General features: G+C 39.4%; 2 protein-coding genes and 1 long non-coding RNA gene across 6 annotated transcripts in view; 2 read left to right on the top strand and 1 right to left on the bottom strand.

Moving 5' to 3' along the window:
* Nucleotides 1–37: 37 nt before the first annotated feature.
* On the top strand, nt 38–8040 carry cxcr5 (chemokine (C-X-C motif) receptor 5). Of its 2 annotated transcripts, none has more exons than XM_083552719.1 (2): nt 38–493; nt 6651–8040. In XM_083552719.1, the coding sequence occupies exon 2, from the start codon at nt 6747–6749 to the stop codon at nt 7707–7709; it is 963 nt and encodes a 320-aa protein (XP_083408845.1). In that variant the 5' UTR covers nt 38–493; nt 6651–6746; the 3' UTR covers nt 7710–8040. The 2 variants fall into 2 exon arrangements, with proteins under 2 accessions (XP_083408845.1, XP_083408844.1); XM_083552718.1 differs by lacking the exon at nt 38–493 and adding an exon at nt 3425–3615.
* Nucleotides 8041–8202: 162 nt separating this feature from the next.
* Nucleotides 8203–21504, bottom strand: part of bcl9l (bcl9 like) — a 46236-nt gene continuing 32934 nt past the window's right edge. For 2 of the 3 annotated variants that reach the window (XM_083552595.1, XM_083552596.1), the window contains exons 5-9: nt 17497–17659; nt 15851–15935; nt 10608–12990; nt 10257–10499; nt 8203–9763 (exon numbers count right to left, since the gene is read on the bottom strand). In XM_083552595.1, the coding sequence (XP_083408721.1) occupies nt 8562–9763; nt 10257–10499; nt 10608–12990; nt 15851–15935; nt 17497–17659 (4076 nt within the window). In that variant the 3' untranslated portion in view covers nt 8203–8561. The remainder of the gene's footprint in view (nt 9764–10256; nt 10500–10607; nt 12991–15850; nt 15936–17496; nt 17660–21504) is intronic. The other variant, XM_083552597.1, reaches the window with a different exon arrangement.
* On the top strand, nt 16783–17552 carry LOC310732370. Its single transcript, XR_014535470.1, has 2 exons — nt 16783–16866; nt 16902–17552. It is a non-coding gene; the product is annotated as an uncharacterized lncRNA (long non-coding RNA).

Genomic DNA, 21504 nt, shown 5'->3' with positions numbered 1-21504 from the left:
CGTTCAAAACAGTTCACGTCTCAAATTAGCACTAATCAAGAAAATTACTCAAGTTACTCACTTTTAAATGTGTATGACCGTCTATCCGACTCAAAATAAATCAATATCCCTGAGAATGGGGTTCTTCTCTAGTTTCTCCAACAGTACACACATTAAACTGAAACATGCTGCTGAACAAGTGATCATCACTGAGCATGCGCATACCTGCCGATTCCGAGCAGCACACATACTGCTGTTCTCGAGTCACCAGTACTGTATCAAGAACCGTTTCTTTCGGACACGTCCGACATACTACTGATACCAACGAATTGTTGATACTGAGCATGCGCGACCTACCGAGCAGTACGCGTGCTGTCTGACATTAATACACACACACACACACACACACACACACACTTTTTGGACTCCGAATCAGATGCGTTCGACATACTGTAAAGGCTGGTGCTGCGCTGCTGATATATGAGCACAGGTGAACTGAGGACTTAAATGAAAAGTAAGTTTATTTACTAACAACTTAAAACATCAACGTTTTGCACATCAGTGCCTGTATTGGGTGATTTAGTGTAACACGTAAATGTAAGGAACATTTCTAAGATGATGATGATGATTTAATTTAAACAGATAAGCTATATGCCCTCATGCAATAGACATGACTTTATTTAAATGTGTTTAGTGTGTATGTTCATCCGCCGAGTTAATATTTGGATATGCATGACGTCATGACGTAAGGACGCAAAAGAACTGGTGAACCGTTTTTTTCAACCGTTTTTTTTTTAAATGAACTGTCCAAAAGAACTGATTCACAAAAAAGAATCGGACTTCCATTGTTATGCTGATGATACCCAGCTATATATTTCATCCAAACCAGGCGATACAGCTCAATTAGCTCGCATAACTGAGTGTGTTGAAGAAATAAGAGATTGGATGACCCATAACTTTCTGCTATTAAATTCTGATAAAACGGAGATTTTGCTCATCGGCCCAAAAAATAGTACACAGAAGCTCCAGCATCTCAGCCTGCATTTAGACGGTTGTTCTGTAACTACTAGTTCAACGGTAAAAGACCTGGGAGTTATTTTAGACAGCAACTTATCTTTTAAAAATCACATCAATCAAGTTACAAAAACAGCCTTCTTTCACCTTAGAAATATTTCTAAGCTAAGAAATATGTCATCTATATCTGATGCAGAGAAGCTCGTCCATGCGTTTATGACCTCTAGAATAGACTACTGTAATGCATTACTAGGTGGATGTCCTGCATCAACAAGCTTCAGTTAGTTCAGAATGCCGCAGCAAGAGTTCTTACTAGGTCAAGAAAATACGATCATATAACCCCAATCTTATCGTCCCTACATTGGCTTCCTATTAAGTTTCGAATAGACTACAAACTACTGCTACTCACTTATAAAGCACTAAATGGTTTGGCTCCCATGTATCTATCCAGTCTTTTAACACGCTACAATCCGTCACGCTCCCTGAGATCTCAAAACTCTGGGCTTCTAGTAGTTCCTAGAATAGCAAAGTCCACTAAAGGCGGTAGAGCATTTTCACATTTAGCTCCTAAACTCTGGAATAGTCTTCCTGACAGTGTTTGGGGTTCAGATACACTCTCCCAGTTTAAGTGTAGATTAAAAACATATATTTTTTAGCAAAGCCTACACATAACACACATCACACACATCACATCACAACCTTGTGCTCCAGAATATATGATCACATGCACATTATCAACTTGTGCTGTTAATATCATGAACAGCAGCTACGCTAATTCCTCTCCACTGCTTCTCTTTCTCTTTCCCCATCCCGAGGCATCCTGAGGTTTGGCCAGCTCCAGTCACATCCCACCTCGTGAAGATTATGGACCTATGGATGATCATGGAGAAGTAGATGCCGAGTGTTTAAAGGCCCTGGCATGGAGAAGCTGATGCTGGATCTATGATGATCACAAATTGTTCTGTATTGTTGAAAGATTTATGACCAAACTCTTGATGTCACCCATATGAGGATGGGTTCCCCTTTGAGTCTGGTTCCTCTCAAGGTTTCTTCCTCATCAAGGTTTCTTCCTCATATCATCTAAGGGAGTTTTTCCTTGCCACTGTCGCCACGGCTTGCTCATCAGGGACAAACGCACACCATTCACCTTCACTGTTGTTTTCTGTAAAGCTGCTTTGAGACAATGTCTGTTGTGGAAAGCGCTATACAAATAAACTTGACTTGACTTGACTTCCCATCACTAGTGTAGAGTAGGTGAGATGAACTGGGAACGCAGGCAGTGGGTCAAACCACTGTGAGGAAGGGGAGGGGGAACTCAACTGTTTCTAAATGCATTTTTTGCGTTTGTTTGTTTTTCTACTTACACAATTATTTAGGTATACATACATATATTTTTCACAATAGAGAGTGCGATATTTTTCAAATAATATTTTTTGGGGGGACAATCCTCGGATGGTGAGGGGGGGACAACCCTCAAATGGTAAATCCCCCGGGATTTACGCCCATGCTCTCGGTTTAAGCTAGGGCCCCTGACTCGAGAGGAAATCAACCATCAGGCACGTCTGTGCCCCTACTCATATAATAAGTGATCCGTGCATTGGCATCTTTCATGAGGTGGAGCCACTAGAGTGGTGCATGGTCCTGTAAGTAATTTAGAGCTTGATGTGGGTAATACAAGAAGTTGGTGGTGTAAATTCCATTAGTCTTATGCCCCTGTTATACATCTAGGACTTGTTCTTGTGTAAATGTAGCAAATGCTTAGTTGTACATATGCTAATGGTTGAGTGAGGGAGAAGAGGAATGCACGGATGTTAGGGTCAAAATTTGGCAAAAACGGCATGAATCTAAGGACCTGCCTGCCAGGTATCAACAGTCCAGGCTGATGGTATTGACTTGTATCCACTCCAGTCCAAGAGAAGCATCCCCAAATCTTATGCTGTCTTTAAATGATACATTTCTTTAGTTTTACCATTTGATGTTTTCTATGTTCTATTGTGATATGGATTAATAAAAAATTTGGCAACTTTAAAGTGGCATACTGCTGTCAGTTTTTGTTTCCCATTTGTATGTTCTTTTTAAACATATCAAAATAAGGGTGTGCGGGGAAATGGTGGCTCCAGCGGTTAAGGCGCTGGGTTGCCGATTGGGAGGTCTGGGGTTCAAGCCCCGGTATCGCCAAGCTGCCACTCTTGGGCCCTTGAGCAAGGCCCTTAACCCTCTATGCTCCGGGGGTCCCGTACGAGGGAAATATCAACTTCCGTGATGTCGGAGTGACGTGGGGCCGCCTTCCCGTGGGCTCACCACCTGCAGGAGGGACCGTAAGGGATGGTGCTGTGAGGATTGGGCAGCAGTCGAAGGCGGGGGCCTGCTTAGACTGCTGCCCCCGCGACCCGAATTACGGATAAGCGGGAGAAAATGAATGAATGAATGAAAAATAAGGGTATAAGAATGAAAGAGACAGTGAAAGAGTTTGTGTAATTTTAAACAACAAAAAAAAAGCTGCAACAATGCTTCCTGGAAACATGGTCTGCTAGGTTTTTTCTGCTATATAAATTTTTATACAGGAAATGCATTTACCTTTAAAGAAAGATGAGTAACCTAACAGAGCATCTAACTTTTGAGGTAAGTACAACTACTTAAAAAAATATATATTTTTAATCTGAGGTCAATTTATAGAACGATTACCAAGTATGAGAAAACAAAGTTATTTGTGAACTTTTTAAACCTTAAAATATTCTGCTTTTGACATTTGTTTTTATGTCCCATAGAAAAAAAGTTAATTTCACACACTTTTCAATATCAAACCTACTTACTGAATAATTATTCCAAAATTAAAAGATATAAAACAAAATCTGGAAAATTTTAAATGTTAAATCCATTTTAGACTTTATAGGATGTGGGCGAATGTACTGACAAATTACAATAAATGTTTGTAAATAAATTCTTGTTTGCATTGAAATAGATATAGACAACGCTTATGTATTACTCTTTTCTGAAAGTCCTTAACAAAAAACTTATTAGGTGAGTTTTTAGAATCTTAAAAAATGTTCTATTTAAATATGTTACATTAAAAAACTTATATAGATCATTGCATTGCATTTTTTTTATTTCACAACTAAAATGGCCATTTTATTATGTTATGGTAAGGACATTTTATAAAGATTATAAAAATCCCCTGAGCTTAATGTACATGTGTAATGCAGTCAAATTCAGTTCTCACTTTTTAAACTCAGACGGTGTAAATAGTTTCCAAAAGACATGCCTGTTTGTATGAAACTCTATAAATGTCAATACCTTTTTTTAAATGTATCTCTGCTTCTTTATTAATAATAATAATAATAATCATCATTATTATTATATATATATATATATATATATATATATATATATATATATATATATATATATATATATATATATATATATATTAGAGCTGTCAAAATTAATGCTTTAAGAATGCGTTGATGCAATAAAATTTTAATGGCACAAATAAATAATAAATAATTCTGTTTGACCATTTTTATAAAAAATATTAATAAATAAATATAAAAGAGGTGAAATTAAAATGACTCCATAGTGCACACATAGTACACACACACACACACACACACACACACACACACAGTGGAACCTCGTTTTGTAAATGTAATTTGTTCCACATAAGTATACTCAAACCAAATTATACGTATTATAAAGCGAATTTCCCCATAATAAATAATGTAAATTCGGATAACGTGTTCAGGACCCAGAAAATATCCATATAAAATGTAAAATACATAAAAATATCCAGTATAATAATACATTTATAAGTGATTTGGGTTTTTTTTTTCCTGTATTTTGTAATATAATAAAATAAAATAAACATGTATACCTTGGAGGAGAGTCAGTGCTGGCGTGAGGGAGGTGAGGTGGAGTGGAGGATAAGGGTTAATGCTGGGAAGGAGGGGAATCCCCTTTCATTATGATGTCGGGGAAGTACTAAGTTTTAAAAAAAAATCTCTTTTAGTTTTTAACTCACTTGAATCTATTTTCTTTTCAACTTTTACTAAAAAACGATCTAATGAAACTTCTTGGCTGTTGTCGCAAAGTAAAAAGCGTTTTTTTTTATAAAACAAAGTTTTATACGTATTAAGAAACATAATTTCCCCAATGTTTTTGTTCATATAGAAAGAGAGAGAGAGAGAGTGTACATGTAACTGCAGACGTATTTGATACAGTGCTTTTGCTAATGCAATCATTTTTACGTGCAGAACATTGCAATTGTAACTGCAGAACCTGCAGTTACAATCTGAGTCCCTCAGAAACGAATTAATTGGCGGACCGCAAGTTTGTTTAGTCTCCGCCTCGCACTTTGAGCGAATTTTTGTTTATTATTATTAAAACTTGAAAACATACTGTACACAACAACATCAGGTGTATCAAAAAGAAAGTTAGCACAGTGTCACTGTGGCTACTTACACGGTACTGGAAATAAGATTTGTTTTTCACATGCATGAAAAAAACTAAAGAATCCATAGGGCAATTGTTAGCTACTAACCAGGAAGTGGCTAGCGGCTACAGCTATGGATTCTTTAGTGTTTTATGTCCAGCTTCAATAATTTCTCTGAAAATTCTGACTGTTCTGCATAACGAGGGAGGGAATAATAAATAAATGATGAAAGGAATGAAGACATTTATTACAGTATGCTGAAATAAGTAAAACAGTAAGTAGATCATATCTTTATAAAATTTTATATATTTTAATAGTAAAACACACACACCTGTATTACCCAAATGTAGACTATTTTATAACACTTTTTTAAGTATTAAATTTAATATAATCAATTTAAATTGTGCCAATTTATTTTATTACTCAATTTAATCAATATAAATGTTAAACTGCACCAATACAAATATGAATGTTAAACTGCATTAATAAAAAAAACTAATTTTTTTTTATAAATTGCATTTCTTCCCCCTAACTATTGAACCAAAACGTGACTTACATTTTTAATTACATTTTATGTTTTGTTACACACCTATTTTATTTATATATATATATATATATATATATATATATATATATATATATATATATATATATATATATATACACACACATACACACTGTATGTAGATATATAAAAGTATTCAGACCCCCTTAAATTTTTCACTGTTATATTGCAGCCATTTGCCAAAATCATTTTCATTCCTCATTCATCGTTCATTTTTCTTCCTCATTAATGTACACATAGCACCCCATATTGACAGAAAAACACAGAATTGTTTGGCTTTCCTAATCAAGTCCAATCAGTATAATCAAACACAGCTGGACTCAACTTAAGGTGTAGAACCATCTTAAGCATGATCAGAAGAAATAGATAGCACCTGAGTTAAATATATGAGTGTCACAGCAAAGGGTGTGAATACTTAGGACCATGTGATTTTTCAGTTTTTTCTTTTTAATAAATCTGTATTTAATAAAGTATGTGTTTTATGTAATTTTCTGTCAATATGGGGTGCTATGTGTACATTAACGAGGAAAATAAATTAACTAAAATGATTTTAGCAAATGGCTGCAATATAACAAAGAGTGAAAATTTAAGGGGGTCTGAATACTTTCCATACACTGTATAGTAGGTAATTCTATATTTTTTACCTTTTGTATGTTTCATCAGTTTACAGAGGACTATGGTTTGCCAGACAACTTAACCAGTTTCAACATCGACTTTACCTGTGAAACTAAACCAAACATCACACTCCTGTACCAAACTATGCTCCAGCCACTGGTCTACAGCATGGTGTTTCTGTTGGGCATCATAGGAAATGGCCTCCTGCTGATGGTCCTGCTGCGGCGTCGTGCTCACCTACGAATGACTGACATCTACCTGCTGCATCTGGCTCTGGCTGATCTGCTCCTGCTATTTACCTTACCCTTTGTAGTAACCCAGGTGCTGACAGGCTGGGTCTTTGGAAACTTCCTGTGCAAGCTTGTAGGCCTGTTAAACTACCTGAATTTGGTGTGTGGGAGTCTTCTCCTCGCAGGCATCAGTTTTGATCGCTACCTTGCCATTGTTCATGTTGTTTCCAGCCTCCAGATTCGACAGCCCCGAACAGCTCACCTCATCTGTGCTTTGCTCTGGCTATTTTGTCTTGCGGTCTCTGTGCCAAACATAGCATTTCTTTCTGTTGAACCAAGATGGAATGACCGTACATGGCTGCAGTGTTACTTCAACAACCATGGTACCCATGCTTACAACTGGTTACTGGTTAATCGCTTTCTGACACACCTGTTATGCTTTCTCCTGCCCTTAATCGTCATGGGCTACTGCTACACCGCTGTGGTGCTCACCCTGTACCAGAGTAAGCAAAGTCTAGAGAAGCAAGGAGCTATTCGTCTCGCTTTGGTGATAACCCTAATTTTCTGTTTGTGCTGGCTACCCTATAACATAACCCTTTTTGTGGACACCCTTGTGAGGCTAGAGATTATATCTCTGGAAACCTGTCAGAATTACAATGCACTTTCTCTGGGTCTGATGGTGACTGAGAACATTGGTTGTATACATTGTTGCCTTAATCCGATCCTATATGCCTTTATAGGGCTGCGTTTCCGGAATGATCTAAGATTTTTGGCAAAATATTTCCGTGGCTGTTGGCCCATGTTATGCAGCAGATGCTTCACCCATGTATCTGGTTCAGACATGGCTACCCCCACCTCTACTAGCCAATACATATAAACAGAAACAGGGAGGAAAAAAGCTCACTGAAAACATGCAATCATTCAATGATAAAAATGATTTCTAAATTGAAGCAAAGCTTATTTTAATTTTGACTCTGGGCTATCTGTCTGATCATCTATGGCTTATATATTTAGCTATGCAGTAATGCAGTTGCTGAAAATTATTTACAAAGCATCCATGAGTGTGCTGGATCTGAATGAGATTTTGCTTTTCTCATTTGTACATATTCTTCATTATAATGTGCTGCATAGCTGGTGGGTGCTCTTTAGAGGAATATATGATGCAGGATAACAAAAAATGTAAGAAATTTAAATAAAAATAAAACACTTTCCCTGCTTGTGTCTACCTCTCTTTTTTTTTTTGCAACCATTAGCAATACTGTCTTATCATCAAACAACACACATTTCAATTTTTTTTCTTATTGTTTGCCTTTAGACTTCTATTAAACACAGTTATACATAACATTTGTAAACAAGCAAATTGCCTCTTATTTACAGCAATTATACAGATATTTAATAATTATATATAATACATGTATATACTTTCTTGCACAACAGATTGGTAGGCAGAGAAAACAATTAGAAACTGATATGTGAGTTTTTTTTTCTTTCTCACAAAAATGAACACATTTATCTGTCAAATGTACATATTTTACAGACATTTAAAAATGGCTTCAGAATTTGTTGCTCGACTGCAATTTTCCACTATTTGGCTTTTTTTAATTAAGACATTATTACGAATAATATTAGCATCTGATTGCCACAATCAATAAACATTGAAAAAAAAGCACGTCAGGGTTTGAAGTAACCCGTAAGGAGAAAAGATTTTTACACTTTTACCTAAAAATGTTCAGAAAGGCATGTTTGCCATGCTTCCGGGTCCATAGCCCAGCGGACTATCCAAGGACAAGCCCCTCTGTCTGATTCCCTGGGGTCCTATCATGGCTGACTGTGAATGTTGGGGTCCCATCATGGGCCCCTGTGGGGACAAGACAGGCCCTTGCTGGCCAAAGTGCTCCCCGGGAATTGGCATACCCCTCTGCTTAGCTTGCATCATCATGTTATGCTGAGCTATAAGATTGTGTGGGTGTTGCTGTGGTGTCATTGTGCCCTGTGACATATGGGACTGGTGCTGTAAGAGGCTGTTCGCCATCATGGACTGCTGCTGGTGGTGATGCTGCTGCTGCTGTTGCTGAGGGATACCTGTCCTACTCATGAGATGACCTGGATGGCATATTGGTCCAGGCCCCATCACACCACCTGGGCCCATACTTCTGGATCCCCCCTGGGACATGCCTATGCCAGGGCGTAATCCACAATGGGATGGCTGCAGGGAAAGCTGTTGCTCAGCCATCATGTTTTGCAAATTGGCAATGTGTGGGTTAGAGGAGGGTGTGTTGCTCTGAAGGGGGCCAGACGAAGAAAGCTGCTTTAGGAGTTGTGCTGAAGGAGCCTGATGAGGTAGATGCCCTTGATGAGGGGTCTGCTGTAGCTGTGTCATTGCTTCACTCTTGGGGAAGTACTGCAGGGTACTGCTGGGCTTGTCGGCTGGAATGATTCGAGACAGGTCAAATTCTGGGATGCCTGTGTGTGTGGGTCTGATTACCTCACTCAAATCTGGGCCTTCTCCCATGGGCATGGATGGAAAAGAATCAGCTGGGTGAGGTGGACGCTGATTGGACAAAGCCTTCCCAAGATGGTGCATTTGCTGGGAAGGGATAATGTCATCAGAAGGATGTGGGTACTGCTGCCCCATACCCCCACCTGGGGAGTGCAGGGGGGCCTGCATGCGTGAGAATCCACCCATCTGACTTGGAGGATGCATAGGGGACATGTTACAAGGTCCAATCCCATCTGGATGGCCCCCTGCACCCCCCATCATTACTGGCATGGTAATGGGGTTAGGAGAAGGCAACAAAGGTCCAGAGGGGTCAAGAGATAACGGCTGATTTCCTGAAAGGACCATTCCAGTGGGACTTTGAGGGCTACTGTGTCCCATTGAGCCTTGAGAGGACAGAAGCATCTGTGTGGACTGTTGATTAGCCATATTTCCTACAATAAAACACAGCAAAAACAGTCACCTTCTTTATGTCACTATGTGTAAAAATAATAGTTACACAAAATGTGTAACTATTAAGAATATATAACAAAAATGCAAAAGTGTGTTAAATTCTAGGCTTAAACATGCATTTTTCATTTTCTATAGCATACATTTTTACAAAAGTGACAAAACTAACTTATTTTTCAGTAAAAAAAAAAACTGCAAAATTAATTGAAATACTGTTCAATATCTCCATTAATAAGTAACAAGACAGATTTTACTTGCATTGAAATCAGCTGGAAACGCTTCTTTTACATTCCAACAGGTTAAAATCACAATTTGAAGTTTAACTAAAGTTTACAAGGTGGCCTGCTAATTTTTGACACGATTCTTCAGCCAACAAGAATATTGTGATAAAAAAAATTATATTTTTATTTTGCATGGAACAGTAATAGGATTTCAAAATAACCGGGACCTAAAGGTTGTTATGCTAATAGACTGCACCTTGAATGTTGGCTCCAGGAAGGAGCAATCTATCTGTTGGCATCTCATCGTCAGACGTGGCTATTGTCTTGATGGCATCATGATAGAGTGGAATAGAGGTGGGCATTGCATACTTGGACATCTGAGACATTATGAGAGACAGGGGATTCTGTGATGGAGGTGCACCTGGGGAGGAGGTGAATGGCATGTTTGGAGGTTGACTGCTGGGTGTTGAGGTGGTACTCCTGGGAGGAAGGGATATACCTGAAGTAGAGAACCAAGATGATGCATCATTAACAAACTAATAATTGAAGCAAATAAAACATAACATTTCTGATATTTTAAAGTTCTCTTGTATAAACATTTCGTTACCTGTCTCAGTTGAACTGCCTCCTCCATTACCTACTCCTTTACTATTAGATGTCCCTCCAGGGCTGGCCAGGGAAGTTTTGGGTGAGGCAGTCCACCTTGGAGATGCAACAGGCATCGCTGGAGATTTGTGATGTCCAGGAGAACCAGATGGTGACCGGAGTCCAAGAGATGATCCCATTATTTGCGGGGATTTCATGGAGTTGGCAGAAGGTGTTCCTGCTCCAGATGTTGCAGAATGAGGAGGGTGTGGAGGACCAGTAGCTGCTAACTGGTTAGGGGATTTCAGGCCTGTTGCAGAGGGAGAGGGCATGAGGGGAGAAGGTTCCTGGCTAAGAGGAGGTGACTTCATCTGATGGGGTGGGGGCATGGCTGGGGAACCAATTGAGTTAACATTAATGGGAAGGTCAGATGGATGACATGGACCATGATCTGTTTTATGGCCAGTGTTCATAGGCATATGACTAAGCCTTGAGTTTCCGCTAATTTGGGGATTGCCCTGCGGATCAGATCTAAACATCTCAGGACCTACCTGCTGTAGGTATGGCCCATCCCCTTGTCCACCTGGAAAGGGATTCTGATTGGGGAACTGAAGAGTTACATCTGGTCCATGGACCATTAATTTGTTAGCACCAACCCGGCCATTTGGTGCAGCCCTAATACGAGTGTTGTCCTCAGGGCTTGCCATCTCTGACCCAGGCCCTTCTCTTAATTTCTGGGCCAATATATGTTGTTGCTGGTGGAGGTTCATGTTCATGTTTCCCCCTAAAGGAGAGTCAACCATATCCCTCATTAAATTGCCACCTCCTCCACCGATTGGAGAGCCAATCATTGTGCGAGAACTGGGAAATTCCATTGGATCTCCACGTGAAGGTGGACCTCCTCCCATATTAGGATTTGGAAAGCCTGGCCCACTAGGGTTATCAATCATCCTAGGGCCTCCAAGGCCACCCTGTTGCTGCCTAGATAACTGCTCCAGGTCTAACCTACGCAGACCTTGTAGTTGACGTTTTTCCATAATGTGAAACATCTCCTCCCGTGTTAAGGGACGATCCATACCACCCTGCATTTGCTGAGCGGGTCCTCCAGGCCCCCCTGAACCATAGCACCCATGAAAAGGACCTACTCCAACCATATTTGATGGCATGTCATCCAACCAACCCATTCCTGGTCTGGGAGATCTTTGAGATCCAATTGCTTCCATGGTTAGAACTCCACCTGGGCTTCCTGGGTATCCACCACCACCTGTGGGTCCCCGCTGCATCTGTCCAAGAAACCTGGGCCCCCGGGGCCCCTCCTGATGCATGTCCATCATCCTTAAATTTCCTCCCATCCCTCCTCCAATTATAGGTCCTGGTCCCCACTGTTGGTCTCCAGGTTTGCTGTGATATGGAGGTGGGGGACCTCTCATCATGAGGTGTGGCCCCCCTGGCATTCCCATTTCAGACATCATGCGAAAATGCTGGGGGTGTGTGTGAGGATTCATCTCTTGCCGCCGCCTTTTCTCTTGATAATATTCCTCCTGCAGCTTCCTCCAAGCTATCTGTTCAGGTGTTAGTCCTTCAGGACCTAGCACAGGCACCATATCTAATCCCGAAGGTGATGACAGGTGGTGATGTGTGGGCAAGGTGTGATGCCTTAACATCAAAGTGTCATCCAAAGGCCCACTGAGGTTCTGTGTTTGTGAAATAATGGATTGCAGAGGCTCTTCATGCTTTTTCATTCCACGTATAGGGGGAACACCATCAGAAAGGCAACTGCTCCCAGCCCTCCCACTGTTATGTTCCTCATCCTCAAGACCTTGGTATCCATCAGTATTATTGTTGCTAATTGGCCCATTGTTGGGATGGTTTGGGCCTCCTGGGTCTCCATGGCCAGCACCAGCCCCACTGCGCAGAAGCAGCTTCTCAATGTCCCTAAGCGTCTGCAGGGAACGCTCTCGATGCTCTAGCTGCTCTTTAGACAGTCCTTCAATACTCACTTGTCCTCCTTGCTGGCTGGAGTCACCCTGAAGCTGCACAGATAACATTAATTGATTGGCACTTGGAGAAACACCTGTTCCAGGATGATTTATAATGCCTGACCCATCTACTCCACAACCTTGGGCCACTCCTCGCTGTGGCCCTGAGCCTCCAGGTCCTATTGAATGAGATGTTGCACAGTTATTGTGACTAGGTGTGGCTCCCGGATGGACATGGGTCACCTCACTGTCCGGCTGACCTGTGGAAGTAGGAGTATTGCCACCTGTCAGGTGTCCTCCAATAACTCCACCAACAGAGGCAGGACGAGGTGTACCGCTTTGAGATTTGGGGGTGCCCATGGGAGGGGTGCTACTTGAGCTAAGCTGCTCTGATAGCCTGGGGAGCTTTCCAACACCCGTGCACTGCTGAGCAAAATAAAAACAGAGAATAAAAGAGAAGAGAGAAGGAAATAATTAAAGATATTTAGAGAGAAAAGAAAACAAAAACAAGAAAGCTATCAGATGTTTATTCTTACTGTATTTTGCATTATGACATTAAGTATGCATATTATGTGCCAACTTCTTAATAACTGAATTACATTTATCTTCATTTTAATTACAATCTTTACAGACATCATAACTAGATTACAAAATTAATTGAGGCAAATTATTTGTAATTTAATATATATATATATATATATATATATATATATATATATATATATATATATACACACACACACACACACACACACACACACACACACACACACACAGTGAGGAAAATAAGTATTTGAACACCCTGCTATTTTGCAAGTTCTCCCACTTAGAAATAATGGAGGGATCTGAAATTGTCATCGTAGGTGCATGTCCACTGTAAGACAAAATCTAAAAAAAAAATAAATAAATCCAGAAATCACAATGTATGATTTTTTAACTATTTATTTGTATGAAACAGCTGCAAATAAGTATTTGAACACCTGAGAAAGTCAATGTTAATATTTGGTACAGTAGCCTTTGTTTGCAATTACAGAGGTCAAACGTTTCCTGTAGTTTTTCACCAGGTTTGCACACACTGCAGGAGGGATTTTGGCCCACTCCTCCACACAGATCTTCTCTAGATCAGTCAGGTTTCTGGCCTGTCGCTAAGGAACACGGAGTTTGAGCTCCCTCCAAAGATTCTCTATTGGGTTTAGGCCTGGAGACTGGCTAGGCCACGCCAGAACCTTGATATGCTTCTTACAGAGCCACTCCTTGGTTATCCTGGCTGTGTGCTGTGTGGGTCATTGTCATGTTGGAAGACCCAGCCTCGACCCATCTGCAATGCTCTAAATGAGGGAAGGAGGTTGTTCCCCAAAATCTCGCAATACATGGCCCCGGTCATCCTCTCCTTAATACAGTGCAGTCGCCCTGTCCCATGTGCAGAAAAACACCCCCAAAGCATGATGCTACCACCCCCATGCTTCACAGTAGGGATGGTGCTCTTGGGAGGGTTCTCATCATTCTTCTTCCTCCAAACACGTTTAGAGGAATTATGACCCAAAAGTTCTATTTTGGTCTCATCTGACCACATGACTTTCTCCCATGACTCCTCTGGATCATCCAAATGGTCATTGGCAAACTTAAGACGTGCCTGGACATGTGCTGGTTTAAGCAGGGGAACCTTCCGTGCCATGCATGATTTCAAACCATGACGTCTTAGTGTATTACCAACAGTAACCTTGGAAACGGTGGTCCCAGCTCTTTTCAGGTCATTGACCAGCTCCTGCCGTGTAGTTCTGGGCTGATTTCTCACCTTCCTTAGGATCATTGAGACCCCACGAGGTGAGATCTTGCATGGAGCCCCAGTCCGAGGGAGATTGACAGTCATGTTTAGCTTCTTCCATTTTCTAATGATTGCTCCAACAGTGGACCTTTTTTCACCAAGCTGCTTGGCAATTTCCCCGTAGCCCTTTCCAGCCTTGTGGAGGTGTACAATTTTGTCTCTAGTGTCTTTGGACAGCTCTTTGGTCTTGGCCATGTTAGTAGTTGGATTCTTACTGATTGTATGGGGTGGACAGGTGTCTTTATGCAGCTAACGACCTCAAACAGGTGCATCTAATTTAGAATAATAAATGTAGTGGAGGTGGACATTTTAAAGGCAGACTAACAGGTCTTTGAGGGTCAGAATTCTAGCTGATAGACAGGTGTTCAAATACTTATTTGCAGCTGTATCATATAAATAAATAGTTTAAAAATCATATATTGTGATTTCTGGATTTTTTTTTTTTAGATTATGTCTCTCAAAGTGAACATGCACCTATGATTTCTAAGTGGGAGGACTTGCAAAATAGCAGGGTGTTCAAACACAGTACAGTGTGGTTACCATTTTTAAAGTAATTTAAAACTGATTTCTAATTTTTATTTATATACAGTGCGTTCAAAGAGTCCCTTCACCGTGGCCGTGTAGGTAGTGGAGCAAGTTTTTAAAGCTGGCGATAAATGCATGGATTTAGTGCGTGAAAAATTTCAAGCAGCTTTTCCGGAGACAAGAAAACCACATTGCGATACTGTGCGATATCCAATAAATAAATACATGAGTGAGAATAATAATGAGTTTTATTAAATTAATATTTTCCCATAACCTACTGTACGCAGTCACTGCAGAGTGACTTTTTGAATGTACTGTATTTATATTTATATGTTGAAGTAATATGGCAATTAAATAAACAAATTTAGTTTTCACAAATATTCTTGTGTGCAATTTCAGCAACAAAAATTGAATTTTTTCTAAAAAGTAAACATTCATTTTAAGAGATCCATCTTATTTTCGCTTATTTTCTTATTTAGTATTGCTGCTGAATAAAGAACATGTAATCCTTGTCCGATTACTCGATAAATTGTTGGAAAAAACGTTGGAAAACTAATCATAACAATGTTTTAGCTTATGTCCAAATGGATAAGCTCGTAAAAAAAAATTTTTTTACAGACAATTTACTACATTGTCTTACTCAAATAAAGCATACAGAAGTGGAACAAAACACAATGACTTAAATAGATATTTAAACAAATGTGGCATCCCACACTCATCACCACCTGCATAAGCAGTAAACTATGAACGTGCATATGTTCTCCTTCCTCTTTTTGGAGCACAAACATGCCAAATACATGTATTTACATGTGAAACACAAATTGCTCTCCAAAACATGTTCATTACAGCTAGCTGTAAATTCTGAACATTGTAGTGTACATGAATCCTAAGCTACAGTATTTATTGTCTGAAAGGTAAGTATGCATGCATACAAACCTGGTCCAATTTGGTGCGAGGAACATTTTGCTGGTGAAAAAGGAGGATGGAATCTGTATGGCCATGGATCACAGCCTCTGCAGCACTGCAAAAAACGAACACACAGGCAATTCACTGGTTGCACTTAAAAACACACAGTGTACATATTAAGTTATAGTTCAGTAGCTTCAATTATTTGAAATGGCTTAAAATAATAGGAAACTGAAAACCTAAAGAAACACATTTAGACACATTTGTCAAGAAATATTTAACCATTTTTAAATAATTTAATAATTGAATTCTTTAGGTTTTCAACATTACTGTACACTAAAAATTAACATTGGACACTGTGGTACATCTGCAGACATTTGCACTCAGGGACTAACTGTTTGCTATAGACATCTGTTCATTCTGTTAAAATATGCACATTGGATATTGCACACACTTGCACAAGGTCACCTCTGACTGTGCATTCGCGTGTTACTCTTGTTTTTACATTACTTACATTTCAATATCATTTCTTACATCTAACTCATTTATCACACCTTAGCATGTTTAGTGTTTTATGTTTAATGTTGACTCTTGCTGTTTCACAGTTTATGCACCTTGGTCCATTAGAAAAGGCATTTCATTCTATTGTATACTGTGTTGTGGATAGTGATGGAAAGCCAGATTCTTTTTTGCGAATCAGTTTTTTCGGACGGTTCGTTTTAAAGAACCGGTTCACCAGTTCTTTTACGTCCTTACGTCATGACGTCATGCATATCCAAATATCATCTCGGCGGATGAACATACACACTAAACACATTTAAATAAAGTCATGTCTATTGCATGAGGGCATATAGCTATCTGTTTAAATTAAATGATCATCATCATCTTAGAAATGTTCCTTACATTTACGTTTTGCACTAAATCACCCAATACAGGCACTGATGTGCAAAACGTTGACGTTTTTTGTTAGTAAATAAACTTACTTTTCATTTAAGTCCTCAGTTCACCTGTGCTCATATATCAGCAGCGCAGCACCAGCCTTTACAGTATGTCGAACGCATCTGATTCGGAGTCCAAAAAGTGTGTGTGTGTGTGTGTGTGTGTGTGTGTGTTAATGTCAGACAGCACGCGTACTGCTCGGTAGGTCGCGCATGCTCAGTATCAACAATTCGTTGGTATCAGTAGTATGTCGGACGTGTCCGAAAGAAACGGTTCTTGATACAGTACTGGTGACTCGAGAACAGCAGTATGTGTGCTGCTCGGAATCGGCAGGTATGCGCATGCTCAGTGATGATCACTTGTTCAGCAGCATGTTTCAGTTTAATGTGTGTACTGTTGGAGAAACTAGAGAAGAACCCCATTCTCAGGGATATTGATTTATTTTGAGTCGGATAGACGGTCATACACATTCAAAAGTGAGTAACTTGAGTAATTTTCTTGATTAGTGCTGATTTGAGACGCGAACTGTTTTGAACGATTCAGTCCGATTTGGTGAACCAGTTCGACCGGTTCACTAAAAAGAACCAGTTCAAATGAACGATTCGTTCACAAACCGGACATCACTAGTTGTGGAAGAATGACAATAAAGCTTGAGTTGAAATAAGTTATGGTTGTTTACATTCACAGCATATGCAAAAATATATTTATTATGCTCCTCCATTAATATTAAATCTCACCTGTTTGCTAGGCTAGTTGTGAAAACATACACCACTTGCTGGGAGGTGTGAGTTGGCTGGTCAGAACGTAGACCTGAACCAAGGCCACATCCTAAACCAGGGCCACTTACTGACTCAACAGTGCCTGAAAGGGACTGGCCAGGACATGACATCACATGCTCCCCTGAAAAGTGAGAAAAAGGAGAAAATAGTTAGCGGAGGAAAGAAGAAAAATCTTATCACCATACAACTAGAAAACCTCAAATTAGGCGCAAAAAAAAAAATGCTGACATTGGTAATCCAGCAGTTTAACCATGCTACTTGAGGAAAAAAAAATTATAAATTAAGCACAGAGCTGTCATAAACGCTTACCTGAACTACCATATCCAAACATGTATTATAATCTGGTTGAGGCCGAGTGCATCTACACATGAGATGCAGAAAAGACCTGTCTGCATGTCTACAATTACTTTTTTTTTAGTGAAAGTCAGAAACATTTGGTCACTATGTGGATGATGTTTATCTTGTGTATGGTAAGGGCTGGAGCAAGTCAAAGGTAACCGGAGCGGTTATTAGTGCACATTGCACTTGCATGTCCAAGGTAAGCCTGTAAATCTATGCCAATAGTTAAGCACATTGCTAACTGAATTTTATTCAATTGTAGGGAAACAAATTTAAGGTTATAAATTATGTACTTCAACTTTAAATAAGATCTGGATCTTATAATAAATGCTTATGATAATGCCATTAAAGCAATGATTTGGAATCGCAGGACTTGTAAGTGGAGAGATAAGATGCACTCACTGTTCAATCCGCTGTGTCTTATGTAAGAGTTTCACTTCCTGATGTTCAATAAACTCTTGTCGATGTCTGAAGCCAAGAAAGCTTAGAACCCACCAATGCGCATGAATTATGTTTCATTATAATTTTTTTCATACGTTTAGAAATGTTTGTGGTTAGATTGAAGTGAAGTGTGTAGCAATGTTGCTGTGATCCTTGTTGTGTTGGAACAGTGTGTGAGGGTTCGAATGCTTCATCTGGGACATCGGAGCTCTGTGTGTGGTCATGAATAAACAAGAAGCTGTATGCAATTAAATGCTGGCTAAAGTGTGTGTGAAGTTAGTTCATGCTAGTTTTAATTTAGACATTTTTAATCGCAAGGATAAATAAACTGTCGCAATATCATTGTTTAATGCAGTTCCTGCCAATGTGTTTTAAATGTGTGCGTTAGCTAACCAGCAGCATCCGAGGACCAAAGACATCACTTCATCACATGAAAGATTAGCCGTTGAAATGGTCCACGTAGCACTACTGCCGATACAACGTGCCAGCTACATTTCATTATGTACTTCTTTTTGAAAAGAAATTGGAACTTAGCCACTAGGTGATGCTAAATACCACAATATCGCACAAGGGTGTTGTCGGTCATGTGACCTTCACTTGTTTACCTGCATTTTGTGCCATGGAATGACATTATGATGAAATGCAAGGCCACACTCAGATCAGAAAAGTCTGTCTCAGTTACATGTTTTTTATGAATATACATATAGTTGCTGGTGCTTGCAACTGAGTCATTGGTAAATCAAAAACATCTATATAACTAATGTTTAATGATGGAAAGTCACAAAAACATGTTTTTTTTCCCCTCACAGATTTACATAAAATGTGCATTTCTGTGACCAGCTGTTAATGTGTATTGGGTGACTGGCCTTTTTAATGAGAAAAAAATAAACATGTTCTGGTGTTTTGGTAAAACATTTATTTGCAACTGAACTGTTGTACCAGTCTATGTTTAATTAGCTGATTTAGAAAAACCCATGGTAACATTAAAAGCTAGTATGATAATACTTAAGTGTGTGTGTGTGTTTGCGTGTGTGTGTATCCGTATAATAATTTCTAATAGAATTTTATTTTTTTTCATATGTGTGTATACTCAAACTATACTGAATTAATCTAAATCATTGCTGATATAACATATTATAGGAAGCAAGGGAAATAAGATAATTACAGTGCCTTGCGAAAGTATTCGGCCCCCTTGAACTTTGCAACCTTTTGCCACATTTCAGGCTTCAAACATAAAGATATGAAACTGCAATTTTTTGTGATAAATCAACAACAAGTGGGACACAATCATGAAGTGGAACGAAATTTATTGGATATTTCAAACTTTTTTAACAAATAAAAAACTGAAAAATGGGTCTCTATTGAACTAAACTTAACAGATCTCTGAATGATCCAATGTTGACCTAAATGACTAATGATGATAAATAGAATCCACCTGTGTGTAATCAAGTCTCCATATAAATGCACCTGCACTGTGATAGTCTCAGAGGTCTGTTTAAAGCGCAGAGAGCATCATGAAGAACAAGGAACACACCAGGCAGGTCCGAGATACTGTTGTGGAGAAGTTTAAAGCCGGATTTGGATACAAAAAGATTTCCCAAGCTTTAAACATCCCAAGGAGCACTGTGCAAGCCATAATATTGAAATGGAAGGAGTATCAGACCACAGAAAATCTACCAAGATCTGGCCGTCCCTCTAAACTTTCAGCTCATACAAGGAGAAGACTGATCAGAGATGCAGCCAAGAGGTCCATGATCACACTGGATAAACTGCAGAGATCTACAGCTGAGGTGGGAGACTCTGTCCATAGGACAACAATTAGTCGTATACTGCACAAATCTGGCCTTTATGGAAGAGTGGCAAAGAGAAAGCCATTTCTTAAAGATATCCATAAAAAGTGTCGTTTAAAGTTTGCCATAAGCCACCTGGGAGACACACCAAACATGTGGAAGAAGGTGCTCTGGTCAGATGAAACCAAAATCAAACTTTTTGGCAACAATGCAAAACGTTATGTTTGGCGTAAAAGCAACACAGCTCATCACCCTGAACACACCATCCCCACTGTCAAACATGGTGGTGGCAGTATCATGGTTTGGGCCTGCTTTTCTTTAGCAGGGACAGGGAAGATGCTTAACATAATGGGAAGATGGATGGAGCCAAATACAGGACCATTCTGGAAGAAAACCTGATGGAGTCTGCAAAAGACCTGAGACTGGGACGGAGATTTGTCTTCCAACAAGACAATGATCCAAAACATAAAGCAAAATCTACAATGGAATGGTTCACAAATAAACATATCCAGGTGTTAGAATGGCCAAGTCAAAGTCCAGACCTGAATCCAATCGAGAATCTGTAGAAAGAACTGAAAACTGCTGTTCACAAATGCTCTCCATCCAACCTCACTGAGCTCGAGCTGTTTTGCAAGGAGGAATGGGCAAAGATTTCAGTCTCTCGATGTGCAAAACTGATAGAGACATACCCCAAGTGACTTACAGCTGTAATCGCAGCAAAAGGTGGCACTACAAAGTATTAACTTAAGGGGGCTGAATAATTTTGCATGCCCAATTTTTCAGTTTTTTATTTGTTAAAAAAGTTTGAAATGTCCAATAAATTTCGTTCCACTTCATGATTGTGTCCCACTTGTTGTTGATTCTTCACAAAAAATTACAGTTTTATATCTTTATGTTTGAAGCCTGAAATGTGGCAAAAGGTCGCAAAGTTCAAGGGGGCCGAATACTTTTGCAAGGCACTGTAGGCTGTATTAGTCTGGAAATTAGAAAGATCTATAAACGCAGTTTACATAATCCATAAATAAATTAGACTTCTCCAATTCTCCGTCAAAAGATTAGTTAACAAAAAAGTCGAACATAGTAAAGTCTTATTTGCTCTGGTAGTAACCTTACTGCAAGCCGTCACAGAATATGTGTAACTGAGTAAAAAATCAGAATCGCTGTCTTCAACTGGCAGTAAACACTCTCCAGACATGATTGTGGAATAATGGTTTAGATTCTTACGACCACAATATCTTTATTAAATGTTACCAACTTTGTTACTTATTACATTTTGCATTATTTTAAAGGTAACTTGAAGCCTGGGAAGGTCCTGATGGAAGCTAAGCCTCAGGAAGCTAAGGCAGGACATGTGTAACCAAAAAAAATAATTTAATATGTCACTGGATGTTTCTTT

This window comes from Silurus aristotelis, assembly GCF_946808225.1.
Source record: "Silurus aristotelis genome assembly, chromosome: 10".
Lineage (NCBI taxonomy): Eukaryota > Metazoa > Chordata > Actinopteri > Siluriformes > Siluridae > Silurus > Silurus aristotelis.
The sequence above is the reverse complement of the archived record's forward strand: the minus strand, read 5'-3'. Positions and strand labels throughout refer to the sequence as shown.